Source organism: Eucalyptus grandis, chromosome 8 (genome assembly GCF_016545825.1).
Source record: "Eucalyptus grandis isolate ANBG69807.140 chromosome 8, ASM1654582v1, whole genome shotgun sequence".
Lineage (NCBI taxonomy): Eukaryota > Viridiplantae > Streptophyta > Magnoliopsida > Myrtales > Myrtaceae > Eucalyptus > Eucalyptus grandis.
Genome location: NC_052619.1, coordinates 17023121 through 17045015, shown reverse-complemented (window position 1 = coordinate 17045015; position 21895 = coordinate 17023121). Strand labels below are relative to the sequence as shown.

General features: G+C 40.6%; 1 protein-coding gene, 1 long non-coding RNA gene and 1 pseudogene across 2 annotated transcripts; 2 read left to right on the top strand and 1 right to left on the bottom strand.

Moving 5' to 3' along the window:
* Positions 1-3552: 3552 nt before the first annotated feature.
* The window catches only part of LOC120287019, a 33128-nt pseudogene continuing 14785 nt past the window's right edge, over positions 3553-21895 (top strand).
* Positions 3822-6509, top strand: LOC104457048 (UDP-glucose:glycoprotein glucosyltransferase). Its single transcript, XM_039300864.1, has 8 exons — positions 3822-4670; positions 4905-5007; positions 5104-5262; positions 5362-5502; positions 5672-5715; positions 5808-5922; positions 6098-6250; positions 6336-6509. The coding sequence occupies exons 1-8, from the start codon at positions 4606-4608 to the stop codon at positions 6483-6485; spliced, it is 930 nt and encodes a 309-aa protein (XP_039156798.1). The 5' UTR covers positions 3822-4605; the 3' UTR covers positions 6486-6509.
* LOC120287678 lies at positions 9616-10081 on the bottom strand. Its single transcript, XR_005545916.1, has 2 exons — positions 10008-10081; positions 9616-9921 (listed from the first exon to the last, which is right to left on the bottom strand). It is a non-coding gene; the product is annotated as an uncharacterized LOC120287678 (long non-coding RNA).

Below are 21895 nucleotides of genomic sequence, written 5' to 3'. Positions count from 1 at the left end.
TCATTTGCGGGTCCCTCTTCTGATAAGATCAATCCACTTGTTGGAATGGAATGAATTTGATTGATAGAGAAGGTCTAGATTGCCTGAGGGAGCGGATATATCCTAATTGCAGAAATAATATATTAATTGTAAAAGAGCATATGCCACTTTCATTTTGCATGATTGCATCTAATCTCAGAGATCTGGACTCCGTTCTTTATTTATTTATTTCTTTCTTTTTTATTTCCCCTCCAATCTTCCAATTTGTGTAGAAAAATATGATCCTATCAGCAAGAGGAACTTGAAAAATCGTTCTGCCAGCCTCGCACTAACGAAACAAAAATAATAAAGAGTGAAAAGTGACAGATTATTACCAAAATGAAATTGACAAAAAACTGAGAGCTTAGGTGAGGTGAGCTGGGAAAGAAATTTATGTATGAACCATATTGTAAAATAACCTTAGTCTAAATTCTCGATATTTCTTTTGCTATACGATATGGAATGAAAAATCTCTATTTGGACAAGAAATTTTTCTTTTCTTGATGACTGTGGATTATAATTATACAATTATGCATTACTATAAATTTTCGCCAACCTGTTTGATGAACATGGCTTCATCCATAAGGATACATCCACGGATGCACAAGAATAAGATTTCGACCAAGTCCAGAGAACTAAACAAGGTCTGGTTTTCCTCTCTTTAGCTAGACATCCTGATTGTGTTGACAATCTTATCCACCAGGACATGTAATTCCCTATTTTCAAGAGTACGATGCCTAAGGAAACGAACATTTGGTACTCTTCTTTCATCCTGCTCTTATATTTTACTAAACAAGACAGATTGCCATACGTATAAAGATGTATAATTAGAGAAGATCCAAGAGAATATAATATTAAAGGATTGACTTATTAAGACATGACAAATGCAACTTGAGTTCATTATTTGACCTGCACCTTTTAAATAAAAATACAAATATATTTTCGTTACTTATAAATTCCTATGTAGGCTTGATATGAAAAAAAAAAAAAAAATTGTCCTGACCATTACTATTTTAATACAAAACTAGAAAAAAGAAAATCACCCAACACTTTTTATGCCCAACAAAAGAAAGAAAGAAAAGATTTACATATATTTCGAGAAAGAAAATCTAAAGATTTCGATTTTGCCTGTATGGATGAAATAATATTTTTTATTTAATTTGAGAGATTTTTGTTCTTATCTTATTAATCAACATCTTTGCTAATGAATACAACATATTATTACAATTTTCTTTTTTATTGGACAGAAAAAAGAGCTTGGGCTCGAAACCAAAGATAGTATTACTTTTTATGTAATATAGATTATAAATTCTTTATTTTAAGGAAGGGTAGGGGTGAATCACCTATAATTCATTTGTTTTCCCTAGATGTCAACATAGAGTACATAAAACAACTACTTGCCCCCTCTGGACTTTTGTGGTTCTGCACGGCGTATATAAATCAATTCAATTTGTTTATGGCAACATGAAATATTCTCTGAGCAACGAACTGTTGCTTTGACCTCACTTCCTCCTTCCTCCTCCTTCCCTCGCTTGGACGTTAGCTTCAGGACAAAACAGAGAGCGGGTCGCTGGCCGAAGGACGCAAGGACGCGAGGCTGCGCGCGACGTTCGCCCAGGAATGTCGTGCGGTACGAAGCCAGCTGGTCTCGTCCTTGAAGAAAGGGACAGAAACGAGATAAATGGGAGTGAAAGGCGGCAAAGGGAAGAGGAGTCTCTCCGGTCTTTTTGAGTTTGTTCGGCCGAGGTAGAGCAACCGAGAGAGAGAGAGAGAGAGAGAGAGAGAGAGAGAGAGAGAGAGAGAGCTGGTGAGAGTGAGAAGGTGAGCTCGAGAGAGAGAGAGAAGGAGCGAGCAAGAGAAGAGAGGGAGCTCGAGGGTGGCTGCTTCTGGAAGGGTGCGGCTAAAAACAATGGAGAGTAGAGCGGCTCGAGAGGGGAGACCGAGAAGGTGGAGAGCGAGGGAGAGCGGGAGAGAGAGGCAACTGTGTTCTCGACTTCTTCGGGGGAGGCTGGAGACAGCGAGAGCAACAGAGAGAGTGAGATCCGAGAGAGTGAGCAAAGGGTGAAGCGGAGAGAGAACCGAGAGTGAGCGGAGGGATGGGCTGAGAGAAAGCAGAGACCCAGGAGCCGAACTTCGTTCTCGGACAAGCGTTACACGGCCATCCCCAACATAAACCGGCGATCTCCAGCCAACACCCTCGAGCACGTGGTGAGTTTTCTTTGGGTTCGATCCACTTTTATCTCGATGATCCTGGCTCGGTGCAACGTCGAGGCGGCCGACCATAGCTCATTTTGCTTCAGGCTCACCTTCTGGCCGTCATCGCCGAGCCGGGTAGGGATATTCGTGGTCAAACACTTCTCTCTGGGAACTCCGTTGCTTGGTTTTCTTTAAGACGGAACCGAAATGATAGCTGGTCTCATTTTCCCTAGTCCACCAGCATGCTCGGTTTGAACGAGCCGTCCCTTTTGTCGAGTTTGAGTCATCACTTGCTGTTTTCTTTTGAGTAAATGACTTGGAGTGCTGCCATTTTCATTCTCTGTTGATGCTGCTTGAATATGCTCAAGACTCCTCCCTTTCGTTTCAGGAACATTCCCTTTAAATTGCCCCCTGGAGTTTCTGCATGAAAATTGATTATTCACTGGTTTAATAGCATGCAAGTAATGACTGGACTTTATCTATTTAGATATGGTGGCGGACTTTTGACTAGTTATACACTGTTCAGAATGCCAGATTCATTTGTAGAGGTTTCTAGAGGAAGATTTTGTTTACTGTTTTTCTAAATTAGACGACAGGTATTTGTAATTTGCATTTCTAAAATTTAATATCCTTTCGATTTTCTAGAGAGAAGGATCGCGTCGTTTCTTGGTGCAATGGGGCAGAAGTTTCTATTTGTATATCGCTTGTGTGGCACATATATTGCTTTTTTTGACGATTCTCGTAGCAGTTTACTTGGTGACACCCAATTGCATATCGTTTGGCTACATTTTGCTCCTCCTATGTGGGATCATAGGAAGACAACTCATTAAAAGGACGAGAAGACACCTTTGGTTTCCATTAAAAGTATATGCAATCATTGTGTTTATCTTCATATACAGCTTGAGCAATTTCTCCACCTTTGAGATGTGGTTGTCAGGGTTGATTGATCTTCAGTTTTACTTGGCCTACAACTCAGAAGCTTCGCTATTGCAGAATATTTGGCAGTCTCTTGCAATCCTGATTGTGATGCAGCTCTATAGCTACGAGCGGAGACACAGCAAGTATATCCTATTTGATGACTCCAAACTTATGGAATTTGGAGCACTTGGATTTATTCAGAGTTTCCTTATTTGACATGGTGACAACGTAGTGTATATAGCAGTGTTCTATGCATCATCATCACCAATTAGTCTATTTGGTTTCCTTTATCTGCTTGGTCTTGTCATATGTTCCCTTTTACCTAAAGCATCTCAAATCCCATCAAAGTTATTCCTTCTTTATACAGGAATTCTGGTGATGACAGAATATCTATTTCAGATGTGGGGTGCCAAGGCAGGAATGTTTCTGGACAGAATAAGTCTAGCCAAGTTCTTAGGGTTTTGAGTTATTACAGTCAGGCTTTTGGGCTCTAGAATTGGGTTTAAGGGGAAAAGTGCTGGCGATATCTGCTTGTACCCTTCAATACAATTTCTTTCATTGGTTGCAAAAAGTACCAACTCACATTTTGAGCAAAGATTACACTGAAGAACCTTGCCCTCTGTTTGTATCAGCAGAAGAAGTGTTTAGGGATTTTTCTAATTCAAACGGGGAAAGCAAGCCACCTGCAGATTCGCCTGCAATTCCTTGTGAAGCAGAAGGCATGAGAAACAATTTGTCTTCCTCAGCCTCTGGTTTTTCTCAAGCATCAAATAATGTACCCAAAGCTGGAGGCTCCGGGGGTGGCAATGCTAGAAAATATTCTTTTGGATATATTTGGGGAAGCACCAACGAAAGCCACAAATGGAACAAGAAAAGGATTATCACCATGAGAAGGGAGAGATTTGAAACGCAGAAGACAATCTTCATAGTCTATATAAATTTTTGGATGGAGAACATGTTTAATCTCTTTGGCCTCGAAATAAACATGGTGGCCTTGCTCCTTGCCTCCTTTGCTTTGTTAAATGCCATTTCTATGCTATAAATTGCACTTCTCGCTGCCTGCATACTTCTAAATCGCAATGTCATTCGGAAATTATGGCCAGCACTTGTCTTTTTGCTTGCTTCCATTCTTGTCCTACAATACTTTGTCATTTGGAAGAGCACACCATCTGCCAATTCACAAACATCAAGCAAGGCTGAGTCTGTATTTCCTTTCGAATTTTATGATTCTCCTGCCAGTATGAATGCTGAAAGTCTTTATGTGATGAATTCAGCTGATCATTCATTTGAGTTTTCCCATTGCGAGATCACTAAGGCTGAGAAGGATGGTGGAGGTTCTTTATATGATTCAGATAAGAAAGAGAGAGCCAGAGGTCAAGCTGAGGATAACTCTATAGTTTCTGCTGTGCAGCTTTTAGGAGATGGCAGTTAGTTCTCTTGTAACCTTCCCAAACATCAAGCCAGAAGACATGGATGCCAGAGGCACAATCAAGCAGTTTGCACCCGATTAACATTTTTTCTATTGCTTCTGGACACCTGTAAGAATTCCTATTAGGATCTTTCTTATATTGTTGAGAATATTGCATGCATAACTTAATATTTATTTGTAAACTTACTTCACGTCCTGAAGTAATTTCTCGTAACATATAATTGTTATTGGACATAACAATCGGTATCAAGTGCAAATTAAAACATTTGTGGTACTTTGTAATATGACTAATAGTTTTGCTTCGTTGTCCCAGCTTTAACATTTTCATGGCATCTCATGGCAGGTATGAACGTTTTTTGAAAATCATGATCTTGAGTGTCCTCAAGAATACACAGCGCCCTGTAAAATTCTGGTTCATAAAGAATTATCTCTCCCCACAATTTAAGGTTTGTTCTGCGTCTCTCTTAGCAGCCTCTGCCCTTGCTAAAACTATGAGAAGTATTGATTTATACTTGCATACTTTTCTGCTTTGAACTTCTCAGGATGTGATCCCACATATGGCTCATGAGTATGGTTTTGATTATGCATTAATCACCTACAAGTGGCCTACATGGCTACATAAGCAGAAGGAAAAGCAAAGGAATATATGGGCATATAAAATTTTGTTCCTAGATGTTATCTTTCCCGTTTCTCTAGAGAAGGTAAGCATGTGATATCTATGACTTTGCCTTTGACTGTCTACTCATGCTATTTTCAGTTCTCTGTGACATCTAAATTCTATTGACCCCTCTTTGCAACAGGTTATATTTGTTGATGCAGATCAGGTGGTGCGAGCAGACATGGGAGAACTTTATGACATGGATCTGAAAGGAAGACAGCTTGCATATACTCCTTTTTGTGACAACAACAAGGAGATGGATGGATATCGCTTTTGGAGACAAGTACATATTGAATCAATTTATTTTGTGTTCTATTTCAAGCAATAGAATGCCTTTGCCTTTTCCGATCAATCTATTCGTGTTTTATTACAAGCAATAGAAGGCTCTTGCCCTTTCAGATAATTGCTGTCTACATCCCTAAGTAAGCTCTTTTATTTTCTCACAAAAACAGGGTTTCTGGAAGGAGCACTTAGGCGGAAGACCATATCATATAAGGTAGATTTTTTAGGCGGTTCCATTCTGTCCACGTGATCCTTTTGGCTCCACTGGTATCATATATGGGTTTTAATTATGATATCGTTCTGCAGTGCACTGTACGTTGTTGATTTGGAGAAATTTCAAGAGACTGCAGCAGGAGATAACCTGAGAGTGTTCTTTGAATCTCTCAGCAAGGATCCAAACAGTCTGTCCAATCTTGATCAGGTCAGTTGTTGGATAATAAACTGCAAATTCTTCAGCATGAGATATTCTTTGCGAGCTTATAGCTGTAACTTTCTAAAAAGATTCTCGCAAGGTGTTAATTTGTAAAAGCACTGCTTAAATATCCGTGAGCATAAACATATCAGTTGTTTGTCTAAGTGCCCCTCTCATGCTTCAGGACCTCCCGAATTATGCTCAGCACACCGTGCCTATCTTCTCATTACCCCAAGAATGGTCGTGGTGTGAGTCGTGGTGTGGTACAGCCACTAAATCCAAGGCAAAGACCATTGATCTTTGCAACAATCCTATGACGAAGGAACCCAAGCTTCAGGTAAGTTCATTAGGTTGGGTTCTTTTCCCACTGCCAAAATGATTCGTATAGTTGTGATGTAATTTTGTTTTTGTTGTCCTCTCAGGGTACGAAGAGAATAGTTTCTGAATGGCCTGATCTTGACTTAGAGGCAAGAACGTTTACTGTGAAAATTCTCAGAGATGAATCTGAGCTTCAAGAAGCAGTGGCTTCAGATAAGTCGCGCAGGGTTCACAGGGTGATGAGTCATCGGTAGAGGAACTTGACCTTGAATCCAAGTCAGAGCTGTAAGGCATGGTTTCGTTCAGCCATGACATGATTGATCCCAAGTGTAATCCTGATCGAGGATGGAAGGGTAACTATCAGCAAAGAACGTTTTGGAATTGCATCAACTGAGGAAAAACGAGTGGTTATGGTGTGCGTATCCTGCCGAGATTGGGGATGGAGATGCACACCATCAAGAAAATGAGGTCATGGGGAGGCTGTGAGAAACGCAAGGTAGGGCCGGTAGAGATTTAAAATTTTCTCGAGAATTTTAGAGAGAAGCAAGCTATTCATTTTGCTTAGTTTTTGTTAATCGACCGGGTTATCTTATTTTAACTGGGCTATTTGCAAATGCATGAAATAACGCGATTGATTGTGGAATTTCTTCCTTGATGATAAAACCACATGTGAAAAGCCAACGTTCCGATTTTGTTAGAATGCCCTAGTACGTTATGTAGTCAAACAGGGAAAAGCTGTAAATTTTTTTTATGGATGAACTTTTTATTGTGATGCTTTCGGAGACTACCGAAAATTACGTACTAGCCATAAGTGCTATGTTCGATTATTTTAATGGAGGCATGGAGTGGGCCTGTGTGTTTTGCTTAAACCTGATCTCGGGTCTCGGCCCGGCCTAGTTTAATGACCTCAACCGGTCATTGCCCCTCGTGCCTTAAAATGTCCACACCTTGCAGCGCTGGACGTTTGGGCCTTCCTCTACCCACTTCTTAGGCGTTTGTCGCATGGCCCGGCCCATTATTGGGCTTAACTTGGGTCCTCTTAGCCTTTGCTGCCGATGTCACCGCCTTCGGATCTCTACCCTCGGAGCCGAATTGATATCTCTGAAAACTCGGCGCGAATCCGAGCCTCGCGCCACGAGTTCCTCGATCAGCAGCTGCTCCGTCTTCCCAACCGCCGGCGCTCAATCTCCAATCGCCCGACAATGGAGGAAAACCCTTGCGGCGAGATCAGCTCCAGCGATGACAGTGTCGCCGATCAAAACCGCGCTTCGTCACGGATGAATCCGCTCCGTAGGACGCCGATCGAAGCTCCGGGTCTCCATCAACCCGCCGGACAACGAAATCTCCCTCCTCCGCAGCCGGCGGAACCTGAGCTTCAGCCGCCGCCGCCGAATCTCCGACTTCTCCTTCTCCATCTCCCCCCCCACTCGTCCTTGGCCTCAGCGTCGATCGGTCGAATCTTCAAAGGGAAGGCTCCGGCGACGGCGAGGGTGAGCCTCGAGAACGGCGGTAGCGGCGGCGACCCCCGCGGCGGCCGGCAGGCGTACAGGAGCACGAGGACGGTGGTGGAGGTGCTGCGGGAGCTGGACGCGGGCATAGTGGCGCTGCATGACGTGAAGGCGGAGGAGGAGAGGGAGATGAAGCCGCTGTTGGAGCTGGCGGTGGCGCTGCGGATGAGCTACGCGTTCGCCGAGAGCTGGGCGCCGGAGTACGGCAACGCCGTCCTCTCCCGGTGGCCGATCAAGCACCGGAAGGTCCAAGATATTCGACGACACCGATTTCAGGTCCGTCATTTTGTTTTATTTTATTTATTTATTAATTTATTAATTTCCATATATTTTTTTACCTGTTATTGTTGCTATCATTTTCGTAATTATGGTGACGATGATATGCCCTCTTTCTCGTTGAGCAAGTGGTCTTCCCGGGCGATTTCGAATTTTAAATATATTTTCATTTATTTAAGGCGTCCATCGTTGAGTGAAGTTTGATAATATGTCATAATTAATATTCCCTTTGGGCATATTATATCATTTTGTTCTTACATTTTTCTAAGTGAAAAAGATTAATTTCGGTAGACCCATCTATAACAGTGCAAATCCATTTCGGACAATGAAAATTTTCGTTGAAATTAAGGTAAGTTGGATATAATAAAATTCGCAAGACCAAAATTAAAAATAAAAACGTCTTTACCAAAAAAAGAATTAAAAATAAAAACGTAAGTTTTGCCTAGCCATCCATCAGAATTTGTGGATGAAAATTTTGCCGTCACTTGGTTTATATTTTGCCTTTTTTTAATCCTCCCCTTTTCTAGCTTCTCTTTTTGGAATTATCTGAATGGAGTTGTCCAAGAATTGATCTGGAAAGAATTTAGAATATTATTCACGAGAACCCCACCACCAAATTCAAGAACTGCCCGGTAGGGGTGTAAATGGTTCGGTTCGGTTTTTCGGTTTTCAAATTTTGGGTTTCGGTTTTCGGTTTTTTTTTTTTCTTTTTTTTTTTTTTTTTTGGGACGGCTTACCTTCTATATAAGCTCCTTGAAGCATTGATTGATGTTCTCTCTAGTTTTTGTGCTATATTCAAGAAACAAACATCTATGTCTTTGAGCTAGATCTCTTCCTTCTTCCCTTATTACAACCCTTTCACTCTCTTGAAATTATCACATCATGAGAAGCGAGATGACTTCTCTTCGAAGAGAAGTCAAGCAAGAAGAAACCAAGGAGGATAAGAAGCGACGATGAGGACGAGAGCTCGGAATGTTGTGTGAGAATTCTTTGGAAGGAGGATGGTGTCCCGAGATGTGGTTTCTTTTGTGGGCTTGTCCCAGTTAAGCCTGGAAATGGCTCGACTTTTGCATTGCTTCCAATCTAGTTGGGTTTCAAAAGGAAGCGAAAGCTTCAGTTTTGACTTTTTGGGTTTCATGGGCAACTGGTCTGGATCAAAAACTGCCCTGCTTTTAGCTTTTCCAATCTTAATTTGTTCCTAGAAGGAATATTTGGTCCTACATGTAGTGTAGCGATTTTAAGTGTTTTTTTTTACACGAGTGATTCATAAATACAGCCATAAGCATATGAAATCGTGATAAAGTATGCTAACAACTTATCTTCTCATCTGAATGTTCTACTATAGTCTTTATGCCTCACATCACATTTCACTCAGCAAGTATACCCATTTAGTCTAGGAAATTGTCCTTCTCCAAGGACAAGAGAATCAAGACCTGTTGAGACTTCAAAAAGATGCTGTGTAGCATCCCTATTGTACAACAAAAATCGGTGTTGACAAAGCTCTCAAACAAGGATTCTGTTCACCAAAGAAGAAGAGAAAAAGAAGAAGAAAGAATCCCGGATTAACAAGAACTCAAAGGAAACTAGTGCTTTTCATCCATAAAACAAGTATCATAGGGCAATTAATTATTGCAAGAATCCAAATTATAGTCATGGCAAGTAGCAAAAGTAAATCACATTAGACATCCATTCAGTCACTTCTTTAACCCCACGATGCTAAGACAAAGCAACAACATATATCTCCATTATATTACAACCACTTCTTCTATATGATTCAAACTACAGAGTTCTCCAATGGCTCAAGGCCATTCTGCCTCGGGAATGACAAGTTTCTCACGCATCTCCACAGGAGTTGTGTGCACGCTAAGCCCAATAACCACAATGCTGCTCCTTTCTTTTGTATACCCTGACCAAAACAATTAAAATAAAATTAGTGATCTCAACTTAGGAATCTGATCTCAATTTGGACATCAAAACATCAAGAGAAATTACCTCTTCGAGCTTAAAGACGACATTCAATCATCAAGAGAAATTGCTATTGAATTCAGGTCCATGGTCGTAGATGACAACTCTGCATTAAATTCACAATAAAAATAAGAATTGAAATATCAATTGTAATATTGAAAATATAAATATTCCATAGTTATTTTTTCTCGCCCGACTCAAAATTTTCAAGTTCTTCTAGGTTCTCCTCAATCGATTGTGAAAGTGGTGCGGACCGTAGCCAATCTTGAGTACATATAAGAGCTTTTACCATCAGTGGGGTCAAAGAGCTACGAAATACATCAAGTACTCGACCCCCGGTACTGAATGCAGACTCTGATGCTACAGTGGAGATGGGCACGGCCAAAATATCTCGAGCAATAGAAGATAAGATAGGATATCTAGAAGAATTAACTTTCCACCAATTTAATATATCAAAGGTGGAGCTATACCGTTCACATCCTTCTTCTAAATACTTATCTAATTCAGATTTTTCTTCCACATATTCTTGTCCCGTTTGGCTAAGATACATTGCAGTCATAATGTCCGCACCAACCACAGGAGACATTGAAACGTTCACTGTCCTTGTCCCCTTTAATCTCATGTTGCTTTGGGGGCATGTACCGGTGCGATATTGCTCAAATAATAACGTCAAAGATTTTGTCACTCTATCTCGCAAAGTTTCTGCACGGTTGCCGTCATACACTTTATTAATCATCCATTTCACATACTCCATCTTATGTCAAGGGTCAAGTATACATGCAATGAACCATGTGAGATTTATGTTGTTCACATTCCCAAAATACTTATTGAACTTGATCTTCATTCTTTTGGCTGTTTCTTGCAAACTCTTATCCTCATCCCCACAATATTTATCAATCATCATATAAATCCCATAGACATCTTTTGCCATATCATTGCAAGTGACGTAAGAAGAGCCTGATACTTTTAAAGTTGCATCATAAAACAACTTCAAGAAAGGAAGAAATCTACGGGCATAATCCCAATCATCATCAGTAGGCAACCCTCTCACCTTGGAAAGCTCTTAAGCAAATCTTCTATCCTAAATATCTAATGAGATGAAGGCATTTCGAAACTTCAAAGCCACTTCCAACATTAGGTATGTTGAATTCCACCGAGTCTCCACATCCAAACATACAAGATTATTGGAATCAATATTTTCCAGCAAAATACACTCCTTAAACCGTTGCAATCTCGACGGAGAAGATCTCACATAACGTACAGCTGAGCGTATTCTAACAATAGAATCATCTATATCTTTCAAACCTTCTCTCACAATCAAACTGAAAATATGAGCACAACATCTCACATGGAGTAACTCACCTGATAATATCAGAGCATTCCAAGAGTTAAGTCTTTTCTTCAAGTATTGAACTCCCGAGTCATTGGAGCTAGCATTATCAACAGTGATAGAAAAAATGCCTTTGATCCCCCAACTAGTTAAGCATTTCTCAACTCCTTTCCCTATAATCTCAGCCGAATGTCCTGGGATTTGACAAAAATTCAAAATTTTCTTTTGCAACTTCCAATCAGCATCTACAAAGTGAGCAGTAAGACACATGTAACTTAGATTTTGACATGAAGTCCACGTGTCAGTCGTAAGACAAACCCTTGGAGAAGTATCGGAAAAATATTTTTTCAATTTGCTTCTTTCCTCCAAGTATAACTTATAACAGTCCTCCCTTAATGTGTTTCTTGAAGGGATTAAAAACTTTGGCTGGATTCTATTCACGAATTTTCGAAATGCCTCAAGTTCCACAAACTTAAAGGGTAGTTCACCAATAATAAACATCGCCGCTAAATCTTTTCGACTAGCATCTTGATCAAATTTCCAAGGACTGGCTGAAATAGAACTACTAACCCCAACAGATTCATTCGAGGCACTTCTTTGCCTTTTCTCCACGTTCGCATATGGATAATTCTTACATCTATTTAAATGATTATGCATCCCACTAGTCCCTTGAGTAGTAGAACAACCAATAATAGCCCCACAATATAGACATTCGGCTTTATCTTGGCTATTTTCTATCCTTTTGAAGTGTTCCCATACAACAGATCTCTGTCTCCTTCTATTTGTACCGCTAGATTCACTTACTAAAGATTCGCTCATTATATATTTGGCTTTGCAAATGATGTTACTGCCTTGACAGGGAGATCTACAAATGGCTTATCTTGAGTAGAAAGAAACCCTTTTTAAATTCACAAGTTTGAAAAGTTGTCTAAAGTCATCAATAAATTAGATTAAGAAAAGCCATGAGAATATATATCTTGAAACAAAGCATGAAATATGCCTTACCCAGTTCATGTTTACCCCAAGTCTTATGTAATGATGGTTAACTATTATAAGAATCCTGGGAATTCTCTACTAATGACGCAATAACAAATTGTTTGCAATAACTTGTATAGTCAAGTATGAATAAATAAACAAGCAAACAAACAAAAAACAACAACAACAACAACTAAGCTAATGAGTATCTTCCAAGCAAACCAGATTCACAACTCAGAGCGTCAAGCCAATTTAAGGAGACAGCGATACATATAGAATCAGAATATCACTCTGATATGATGTCCGTCTCTGACCATTTCACTGAGTAGATAGTCCACATGCCATTCTAACATGAACTAAATGTTAATTTTAACTACAGCAACATAGAGGCATCAACTCATGGATTGATATAACAAGTTAAGAATCATAGCTGATGCCATGAGGAAGAGAAAATGATGAAACCAGTGCTCGTATATTCTTTCTACCACCTAAGATACATGTAGTAAAAAGATACGGGGTCAATTGAATTTAGTTGCTTAAAATCATGTATCCTTCCTGGTTCTCACTGTCTATCCATGTATTGTCCAAGTGTAAGCAGATGTGAGTATGCATGTGCTAAAAGACATTTTTTTGGAAGTCTTAAAGCCTCAAACTAAACTATTAGTTCCCATTGAATCTATGGAGGCATAGTCATTAACTAAAAGACCAGAGCACCCAAAACACAACTAATATAACAACATAACAGCGTTATGAATGACAAAAATAACTGCTATTACTAATTCAGAGTTTTTGGACTACCGAGGCCGAAGAAAAGACATTGAAATTGCCCTTTGAATTCCTAACCATGTAATAAAAGTCAAACAACAGCAGCAAACAAACAGTTCGTGATGTTAATGCTCACAGAATTCATTTGCAACAGAATCATAGAAGATAAAGACAGAGATTACCGTTGCCTCTCATTAGCCGCAGAGATGTTAGTACTTGGGTAGAGACTAGAGCAAGCTCCCATCCAAAGTGGGATTGAAGTCTTTAGATTGAGTAGCACAGTAACCAAATGCTGAAGAACCAGCATTGTCAACCCACCAAACTTCTCTCAAGCAAGCATAACAACAAAAAAAGTAGACATGAGTCATACACAAAATGCTTACCAGGTTCTCGAGGGAACTATTGCCAAGGCTAAAGCATTCTTTTCCTCAATGGAAGAAGCATCAGTGCATCAAAACCAAGTCCCCGAAAGGCCAAAGAAATAAAGATCATACGCAAATAATTTTACACCGAACAACCATCACAGACACCATAAAGTTAATGCTCATACCAACAAATCTCCCTACAATGTTAACATTGTAGCTCATCACCGCTACAATGTTAAACAAGGATGAACTACACTGAACATGAAAGAGGACCTAAAATTCCCACCAAGAAAACCAGAAAACAGCCCCTTTGCATCGGCCCGGAACTTCCATCGAAATCCCACATACAACAACTGAATCGGCAAGTACCCAAAGTAATTCTCAACAACCTCCGTTTGTATTTTTCAACTAATAGAAACCTGCAGACTAGAGCCCGAAGTCCGTGCACTATTGAACGAAGAAAAGTAAAATTCCGAGCATGCTACTTCTCAGGCGAGTCTTCCACCACACATCAATTCACTACGCAAGCCCCCAACACCGATTCTCACTTACCCTCGAGCTCGATCGGCCGGTCACCCATGATTCGCGACTGAAAGATCTCGCATCTAGTCACAACTACACACCCTACAAACTATCGAATCGACAATCGAACGACTCCTCATCCGATGGAAACAGCAATCGACGCTCAAAATTCGACGTGGCACGGGAGATGGAAATGTCGGACGGAAGTGGAGATCCGGCGAAGCATAGAGAGAGAGAGAGAGAGAGAGAGAGAGAGAGAGGAGGGAGGACTTACATGGTGGGAGAATCGGAGGGGACGGTGGCGAGGGCTGCTTCCTTCTTAGTTCTTAGAAGCCGTCGCCGTTGAGAGAACTCAGACGGGAACCGATAAAACCAAGACGACACGAGAGGACTCGAGACAGGGAGTCGGGAGAGAACCGATAAAAAATTTTCGGTTTTCGGTTTGTGGTTCGGTTTCGGTTCGGTTAACCGATAAAACCGAATCGATAAAAAAAAATTTCGAATTTTGATGAAAACCGACCGAAACCGAACCGAATCGAAAAAACCAAAATTTTCGGTTCGGTTCGATTCGGTTCGCGGTTCGGTTCGGTTTTCGGTTCGGGTCTTGACACCCCTACGCCTGTGGCTGTAAGGCTTTTCTTCTACAGCCTTTTGCCTTCGGACAGCTTACGGAGAGCTCTCGCAACACCGATGGTGGGCTGTCCAAAGATCCCAAGACCACCGTGAGCAATGCCAATAATTAAAAATAAAATAAAATAAAATAAAGAAAAAAACCCAATTTTCTTTCTATGATTTTGGATGTGGGTTCTCAATACAATTGTCATCTATCGTTCCTCTTTTTCATTTCCGGTTGCATTTAGTGGGTGGTAGAGTCAGCTTTAAAGATCATTCTCCATTAATTGCTGACTTAGTCAAGAGAATGCTTAGAAGTCGCTAAATCATATATATATATATATATTTGCTCTTTAGTATTTAGATAAGGAGTTGGGAAGATAAATGAAGGATGAGAGCTATGCGTCCGTTAGATGAGGGCAGGGTAAGGTGTATGTAGGCAGGACAAGAACGTGAGGAGGATTTTACCTTTGCTTTATTTTATGTATTTGCCAAATCGATGTTTGACCCGAAGACGTACAAGGACTACTCATCTTCAAGGAAAGGTACATTTCTCTCGAGCGAGACAGACCAGATAGGATATTTCTCTCGAGCGAGATAGACCAGATAGAATCAACTTGCTTGAGACAGCAAGCAATTGCTCGTCATGGATCAATTTCTCAGAGTTTTGTGTTCGATTAATTAAGCCGCATCTTAAACAAAGTGGAGGGATTATGCATTTCTGTTGCGTGAAAATAAAAAAAAAAAAAAATATATATATATATATATATATATATATAAAAAGTTGATAGTAATATAGTCAATCAATGTACTAAATTGATTGGAATCGAAGTGGCTGTGAACTCGATGTGTTTGGTTACACACGAATGTGCTAAAGGCGACGATAGAAGTGCCTCATGTTGGGGAAGTGAATTTCCAGTGCACCCACTTGGATCATCTCGACGAGAATTGGCGGATGAAGCAAGTCGCGCCATCATCCAGTCGAGTGACTCCCCACATCTTGGCCCGGCCTCAACTCTCTTGACGAGACCGATTACTCACAAGAGCAAGTGGACCGACATCGTCAAGGTATGCACATGCCCTTTTTAATCATTAGCATGCGAAACTCGATTACTTGATAGCTTAAGCTAGGGCGTTTGTGTAATCACTGACACTTTTTGTTATAGTTCTATGAGGAGATAGGAAAACTGATGTGGACATCGAGCCATATCGATGAGGAGGTACTAAGAACCCATTGTCTATTCCTACTGGTTCGATCATTCGAGCGCGGGCCAAGCAATTTAGGCAAGCTGTTGGTGTCATGGTTCGTGATCTTTGGTGTGGAGATGACTTTGGATCAGATCTTGAAGAATCTTAGAAATCTTGGCGCAATTTAATTATCTGGTCACCAAATATTTGACCAAATCAAATAGGAATATTCTTCTTGTTTAGGAATATTCTAGAATATGACGCATTAGATTTTTAGGGTTTGTGTGGCTGCTAGAAGGCTTATATATTAAAGATTGACTTAATTTCTTTGAGAGATATTTTATTTTTGAGAAAAAGAATTGAGAGGTTCTTTTTTTATTGTTTTTTTGAGGACTTGACCTAATCAAGATTCTCTTGTGGCGGTCGATTTGACTTATCGAGCGAGATAGCGAATTCTTTCACTCGTGGCGTCTATAACGTTGGTTGGTTGACACGCATTCGTCAACAGGTCACGTTCATACCGAGGTTGCCAATCACAGGTTTGATTGGAGGTCGATGTTTGCAATTCGCACCATCTGGGCCTTTGTAGAACGATCATTCTATAACGATTCACATCAGTTGGTATTAGAGCTTGGTTCTACAAGGTCTATTTATCTTTAATTTTCTGTTTACATTCAACAATTTGAAATTTATTGAGCTAGGATTTTGGTTCTAGCTGATTTAGGGATCTGATTGCTTTTGCTCTTCCATATGTAGTTGTTTTCATGTTAGTTTTGATTTTTTTTTCTAGCATCTTAAATTGTATCTCGAGTTCGTAAAAAAAAAAAAGTTCGCAAAAAAAAAGAAGAGAGAGAAAACACACAAAAAAAAAAAAAAAGTGCGCAAGAAAAAAAAACAGATTCGGCAAAAAAAAAAATTAGCCGAATAAAAAAAAAATCAAGAAGGCAACTCGTTTGTTAATAGACTGAATTGAAACAAAATCGGTAGTGATTTTCGTTTCAATTGAAATTTCGAAAGTTATACTTGTTGGTTTGAAATTGTTACTTGCTGAAACAAAATCAATAGTGATCTAATCTTATTTGATTAGTTCAATTGATTGTCATGAGGGGGTTGAGAGATAGGTTTTGAGTCCAATAAAGAGCTTGTAAAAAGAGAATACGAGAGGGAAAAGGCAAGAGTGTGTAAGCTTAATTGAGGGTGGAAAAAGCCTAAACTTGAGTTAAACACGAGAGGAGTGACAAACACCTTGAGAGAAACACGTGAGGGAGCGATTGGTGAGGATTTTTGTGACTAACATTTATTTGCAGGTCTAAAATATGTCGTGCGAAGAAAGCGTGAATCAAAGGGAGGTTGACTCCATACGAAGGGATGAAGCGCTCGTGGAAAGCATCTAGCAATTGAGGGCCGTTGTGGAGGAGCTTAGTGGCCGAATAATGGGGAATGGCATGAGGGTTGATGGTGACCGAGAGCTACCTTGGGGAAGGCCGCAACATCAGCGAGACACCTCTAGAACACGACATAAAAGGCATTGGCATTATGATGATGATGAGGCCGATATGGAGGATGATCGAGATGCTCGATTTGAAAGGTGGAATGGAGCTCGAGGGTTTAGACATCGAGAAGATAATGAACTTGGCAATATCAATATGAAGATTCCTTCTTTCCAAGGGAAGAATGATCCCAATGCGTATCTAGAATAGGAGAAATGCATCCGAGCTCAAAAAGGTAAAAATTGCAGCTGTTGAATTTACTGATTATGCTATAATTTGGTGGAATCAACTTGTAACTAGTAGGAGACGCAATGGTGAAAGACCGATAGAGATGTGGGATGAGATGAAAGCGGTGATGAGGAGGCGTTTTGTACTTAGTCATTACCATCGAGATTTGTTTCAAAAGTTACAAAATCTTACACAAGACAATAAGAGCGTGGAACAGTATCACAAGGAGATGGAGATTGCCATGATCCATGCTAATGTGGTGGAGGATCGTGAGGCCACAATGTCAAGATTTCTGAGTGGTTTGAGCTGAGACATAGCAAGGGTGGTGGAGCTGCAACACTATGTTGAATTGGAGGAATTGGTGGACAAAGTCATCAAAGTTGAGCGACAATTGAAGTTGGACCGAAATCACAAGAGTGGAGGAGGTTCAAATCCGAATTTGAGATCCAATTGGAAGAGAGATGAGAAGCCAAATTGGAGAGCAAACAACACAAAAACCGAAACCTTAAAGGAGAAGGAGAGGGACGGTAAAGTTGGAACGAATCCGGCTTCAGGTAAAACCAAAAACCCTAACACTAGAACTCGTGAGATTAAATGTTTTAAGTGTTTGGGCAGGGGTCATATGGCGAATCAATGTCATAATAGGAGGGTGATGATCATAACTGGATATGGTGTTATTGAGTTCGAAAGTGAAAGGGAAGAAGAGGATGATGAGATGCCACCATTGGAGGATTGTAGTGATGGAGAAGTGGCTATAAAAAGAGATTTATTGGTGGTTTGACGTTCTCTGAGTGTGCAAGTAAAGGAGGAGGAGCATCACCAACAAAGAGATAACTTGTTTCATACAAGATGTGTGGTGAATGGTAATATCTGTAGTATGATAATTGATGGAGTGAATGTGGCAAGTTGTATTATGGTGAATAAGTTGGGTTTGAAGATGACAAAGCACCCTGGGCCTTATAGACTTCAATGGTTAAATGATAGTGGAGAGGTGAAAGTGTCGAAGCAAGTTCGAATCCCATTTGAGATAGGGAGATATAAGGATGAGGTAGAGTGTGATGTTGTACCTATGCAAGCGGATTATATCTTACTTGGAAGACCATGGCAATATGATTGATAGGTGCATCATGATGGGTATACTAATCGTTATTCATTGGTGATGAATCAAAAGACTTATACCTTTGTCGCGACCTAATTTTTCGGGTGTGAACCACCAAAAACTAGGTTAATGGATTACTAAGTCTTTAAGCTTAGCTCGGGCTCTCCTAAGCCCATACCAATTCGCAACTTAGGTTTGAATTCTTAACATGCAAATGATTTTAATTCAGGAATCGCCACTAATCTATTTTTGGTGGGTCGATTAGAAACCCAAGTAAAGTAATGTGAGATTTACTTTACTCCTACGAACTAGAGATTTGGGTACGGGGACTTGATTACGCTAGATTTTTCTAACGCCATTTCGGTACCATTTCTTTTATTTAAAAAAAAAAAAGGTTTTGCAGGCAGCTTGAATTGATTTTAAACTAGTTCCCTAACATTTGAGGTGTTCATGCAGGTGCACAAACCATCAATTTAACACCCAAGAAAACAATTAAACAATGCAGGACTTACCTCAAAGTAACGAAATCATCTGCAGTGTTAAATTAAAATCCACATCAACAACCCTAGATATGGTTTCTAATTAACACACAATTACTCAATTTTATGTTTTCGCTTTTCTTAATGAAAATCATGCGATGCATTCTAATAATTTAATATGACATGGCAGCATGACCTAAACTATATGACATGAAGAAATGCAATAATTAAATGCAATCTATATGACCTAATTCTAATGACATGCAATTCGATGCGATGACATACAAAATTGACACGCAACATACAATTTAGTATGAGAGTTATATGTCATGCGACATTTATTAAATGACTTAGTCTAATGACGAGGAAGTTCTAATTAAATGAACCTAATAAAAACTAAATGACGTGCATTTGATATTTCTATTTAAAAATGTAAAATGATCTAGCTAGATTAAAATTCTATCTAATTTAAACTAAGGATCAAGTCACATTAAATCCTAATTTAAACTAAGATATTATCTTAATCTAACATGCAATTTATCTAATATGCGATGACGCAAAGAAATGCCCTAATTCAACATGATATATGCATGATGATTTTTTGTGTTTTTATATTAATTTCGAAATTAAAAATTTCACATGCAATTCAAATAATGATAAAACTAACAACCTAAATGAACGCACTTTTGTTTTGTTTTTTTATATTTTTCTAAATTGGGAATAAAATCCCTATTCTAGATATGCAAGATAACAAGAAATATTCCAAAAACAAACTGAATCCTAATTCAAATATTTTTAGATTTTTTAGTGGTTTTAAAAAAACAAGCAATTATCAACTAAACATTAAATCTAAACAATCAAGATATTCAATCAAATAAAGGATTAAAATAATCGAAAAAAATAACATGTTATCTCACAGTCAAATTAACGATTACTATAACCCCGAAGGTCACGACAAGAAGTTCAAAATAATTAAAAATCTGATCCGAAGTCTTACGGATCAAATTAATAATTATATTGATTCAACAATTAATAGTATAAACCCCAAGAATTAATATAATTAAAAAAATGACCCGACATCTTACGGGTCAAATTAATAATTACAATAATCTTAGGGAAAATCCCTCGTCGATAATGCCTACAATATCCATAACCTAAAGGTCAACTCATAATATTCAAACTTAAACAATAATACCAAAACTAACTAAGAATAAAGTAAAATATCATAAAATAAGAGAAATAAAAATAAAAGAAAATGAGCAACCTAAGGAAAATGGGGACAGCAAATTGTCGGCGCCGGGCTGGAGGATGACCGGCGCGAGCTCCGGTGAGAGCACGTAGGTGCATGTTGAGGAGCTCCGGCGAGGAGAGTCGGAACGGAGGTGGTCGGGCGTCGCTCGGGCGTGAGATGCGCTGCTCGGGCTGTTGGGGGCGACGAGGTTGTGCAGGCCGCCGGATTCGATGGCGTCGGGAAGGTCCGCCGAGGTTGCGGGCTGCCGATCGACGACGGTAGGGACTCCGGGCTCCGGATCGCGAGCGAGGCGACGGCTTTGCGGCTGAGACGGCGTTGGGCCGTGGAGGTGTGCTCGCGGGTCGTCGGGTGGATGCGTCGGAGGTAGAGCGAGGGCTACGCGGCGGTCGCGGCTGGCTTCGGGGCGGCGTCAGATCTGGGAATCGAGGCGGAGGTGGCGCCGGGGTGGCACGGATCTAGATCTGGTGGTGGCTGAGCTCGAGGCGGCGCCAACGGCGTCGTGGTGGCGCGGGTCGTCGGGAGCAACAGAGGCTTCGCGGGTGTTGCGGACGGAGCCACGGCGTGACGGGTCGCGGCGTCGACCGATTGGGGCGGATCAACGGTGGCCTCGCGAATGGGGACACTGCGGGGGCATCAGCTCGCCGTCCGGTGGGGCGCAGACAGCAGCGAGAGGCACGTCGAGGCAGGAGTAGCTTCGTGAGTTGCTGGCGATCGCCGGTGGTGGAGCTTCGACTCGAGCAGCAGGTGGATCACGGTTCGGGCGAGGCCGGGAGGCGTTGGGCAGCAACAACCCGTCGGGATCGTGGGTAGGCGCGGCACGAATGGGAGAGCTCGGACGGATACCGGTGGGGCTTCGACCGAGGCGGTCGCGGCTGGCCTCGGCTTCCAGCGGCGTCGGCGTGGCGAGTCGGCGGCGTCCGCGGACAACGTCGATGACCGGTCGGGATGCCGACAGAGCAGCGGTGGGCGCGGGGTCTTCACGGATGGAAGATGCAGAGGCGGGCAAGTGGCGAGGGAGACGATGAACAGTCGTCCCCGTGCCGCTTGTACTTTTTCTCCTCTCGCCCCCTTTTCTTTTTTTTTCTGCTTTTTGCTGTTTTTGCTTTTTCTGCTCTTCTTTTTTCTTCCAAAGAACCCCCTCATCTCAACGTACCCGATTGCTTTTTATAGGTAGAAACAAAATGCAATCCTTATGTGAATATTTCATCCGACTAAAAGATAGTCTATAACCTCTTGATCAGCCAAAATCCTCTTATTTTCGAATATTCTCTCGATTTCATCATCTATCGATAAAGATAAGATTACAATGCGATTTTTTTTTTTAATTTTCAAAATCATTATAATATCGCATCAAATCTTAATTTTTCGCAAAATAATCAATTAAAAATAACGACGGGCTTGGGTTAATTTTATCCTTTCATGGGCCTAGCCCGGCCTACCGAACTAGAGCTCAAAAACATAAAATTTGAACCCATCCACCACCGGTCCTAAAAATAAATAAAAAATGCAAATTAAAAACAAATGCACCTAAATCTATATGCTATGCAATTAATATTTTTTAGGGGTTAAAATTAACCCCTAATTTCTTAATGCGACAAATGACTAACGGG

Coding starts and splice junctions, on each gene's coding strand:
- LOC104457048 (XM_039300864.1), top strand. CDS start 4,606: ATGCCAGAGGCACAATCAAGCAGTTTGCACCCGATTAACATTTTTTCT. Junction 4,671..4,904: donor TCTATTGCTTCTGGACACCT/GTAAGAATTCCT, acceptor ATCTCATGGCAG/GTATGAACGTTTTTTGAAAA. Junction 6,251..6,335: donor CGAAGGAACCCAAGCTTCAG/GTAAGTTCATTA, acceptor TTGTCCTCTCAG/GGTACGAAGAGAATAGTTTC.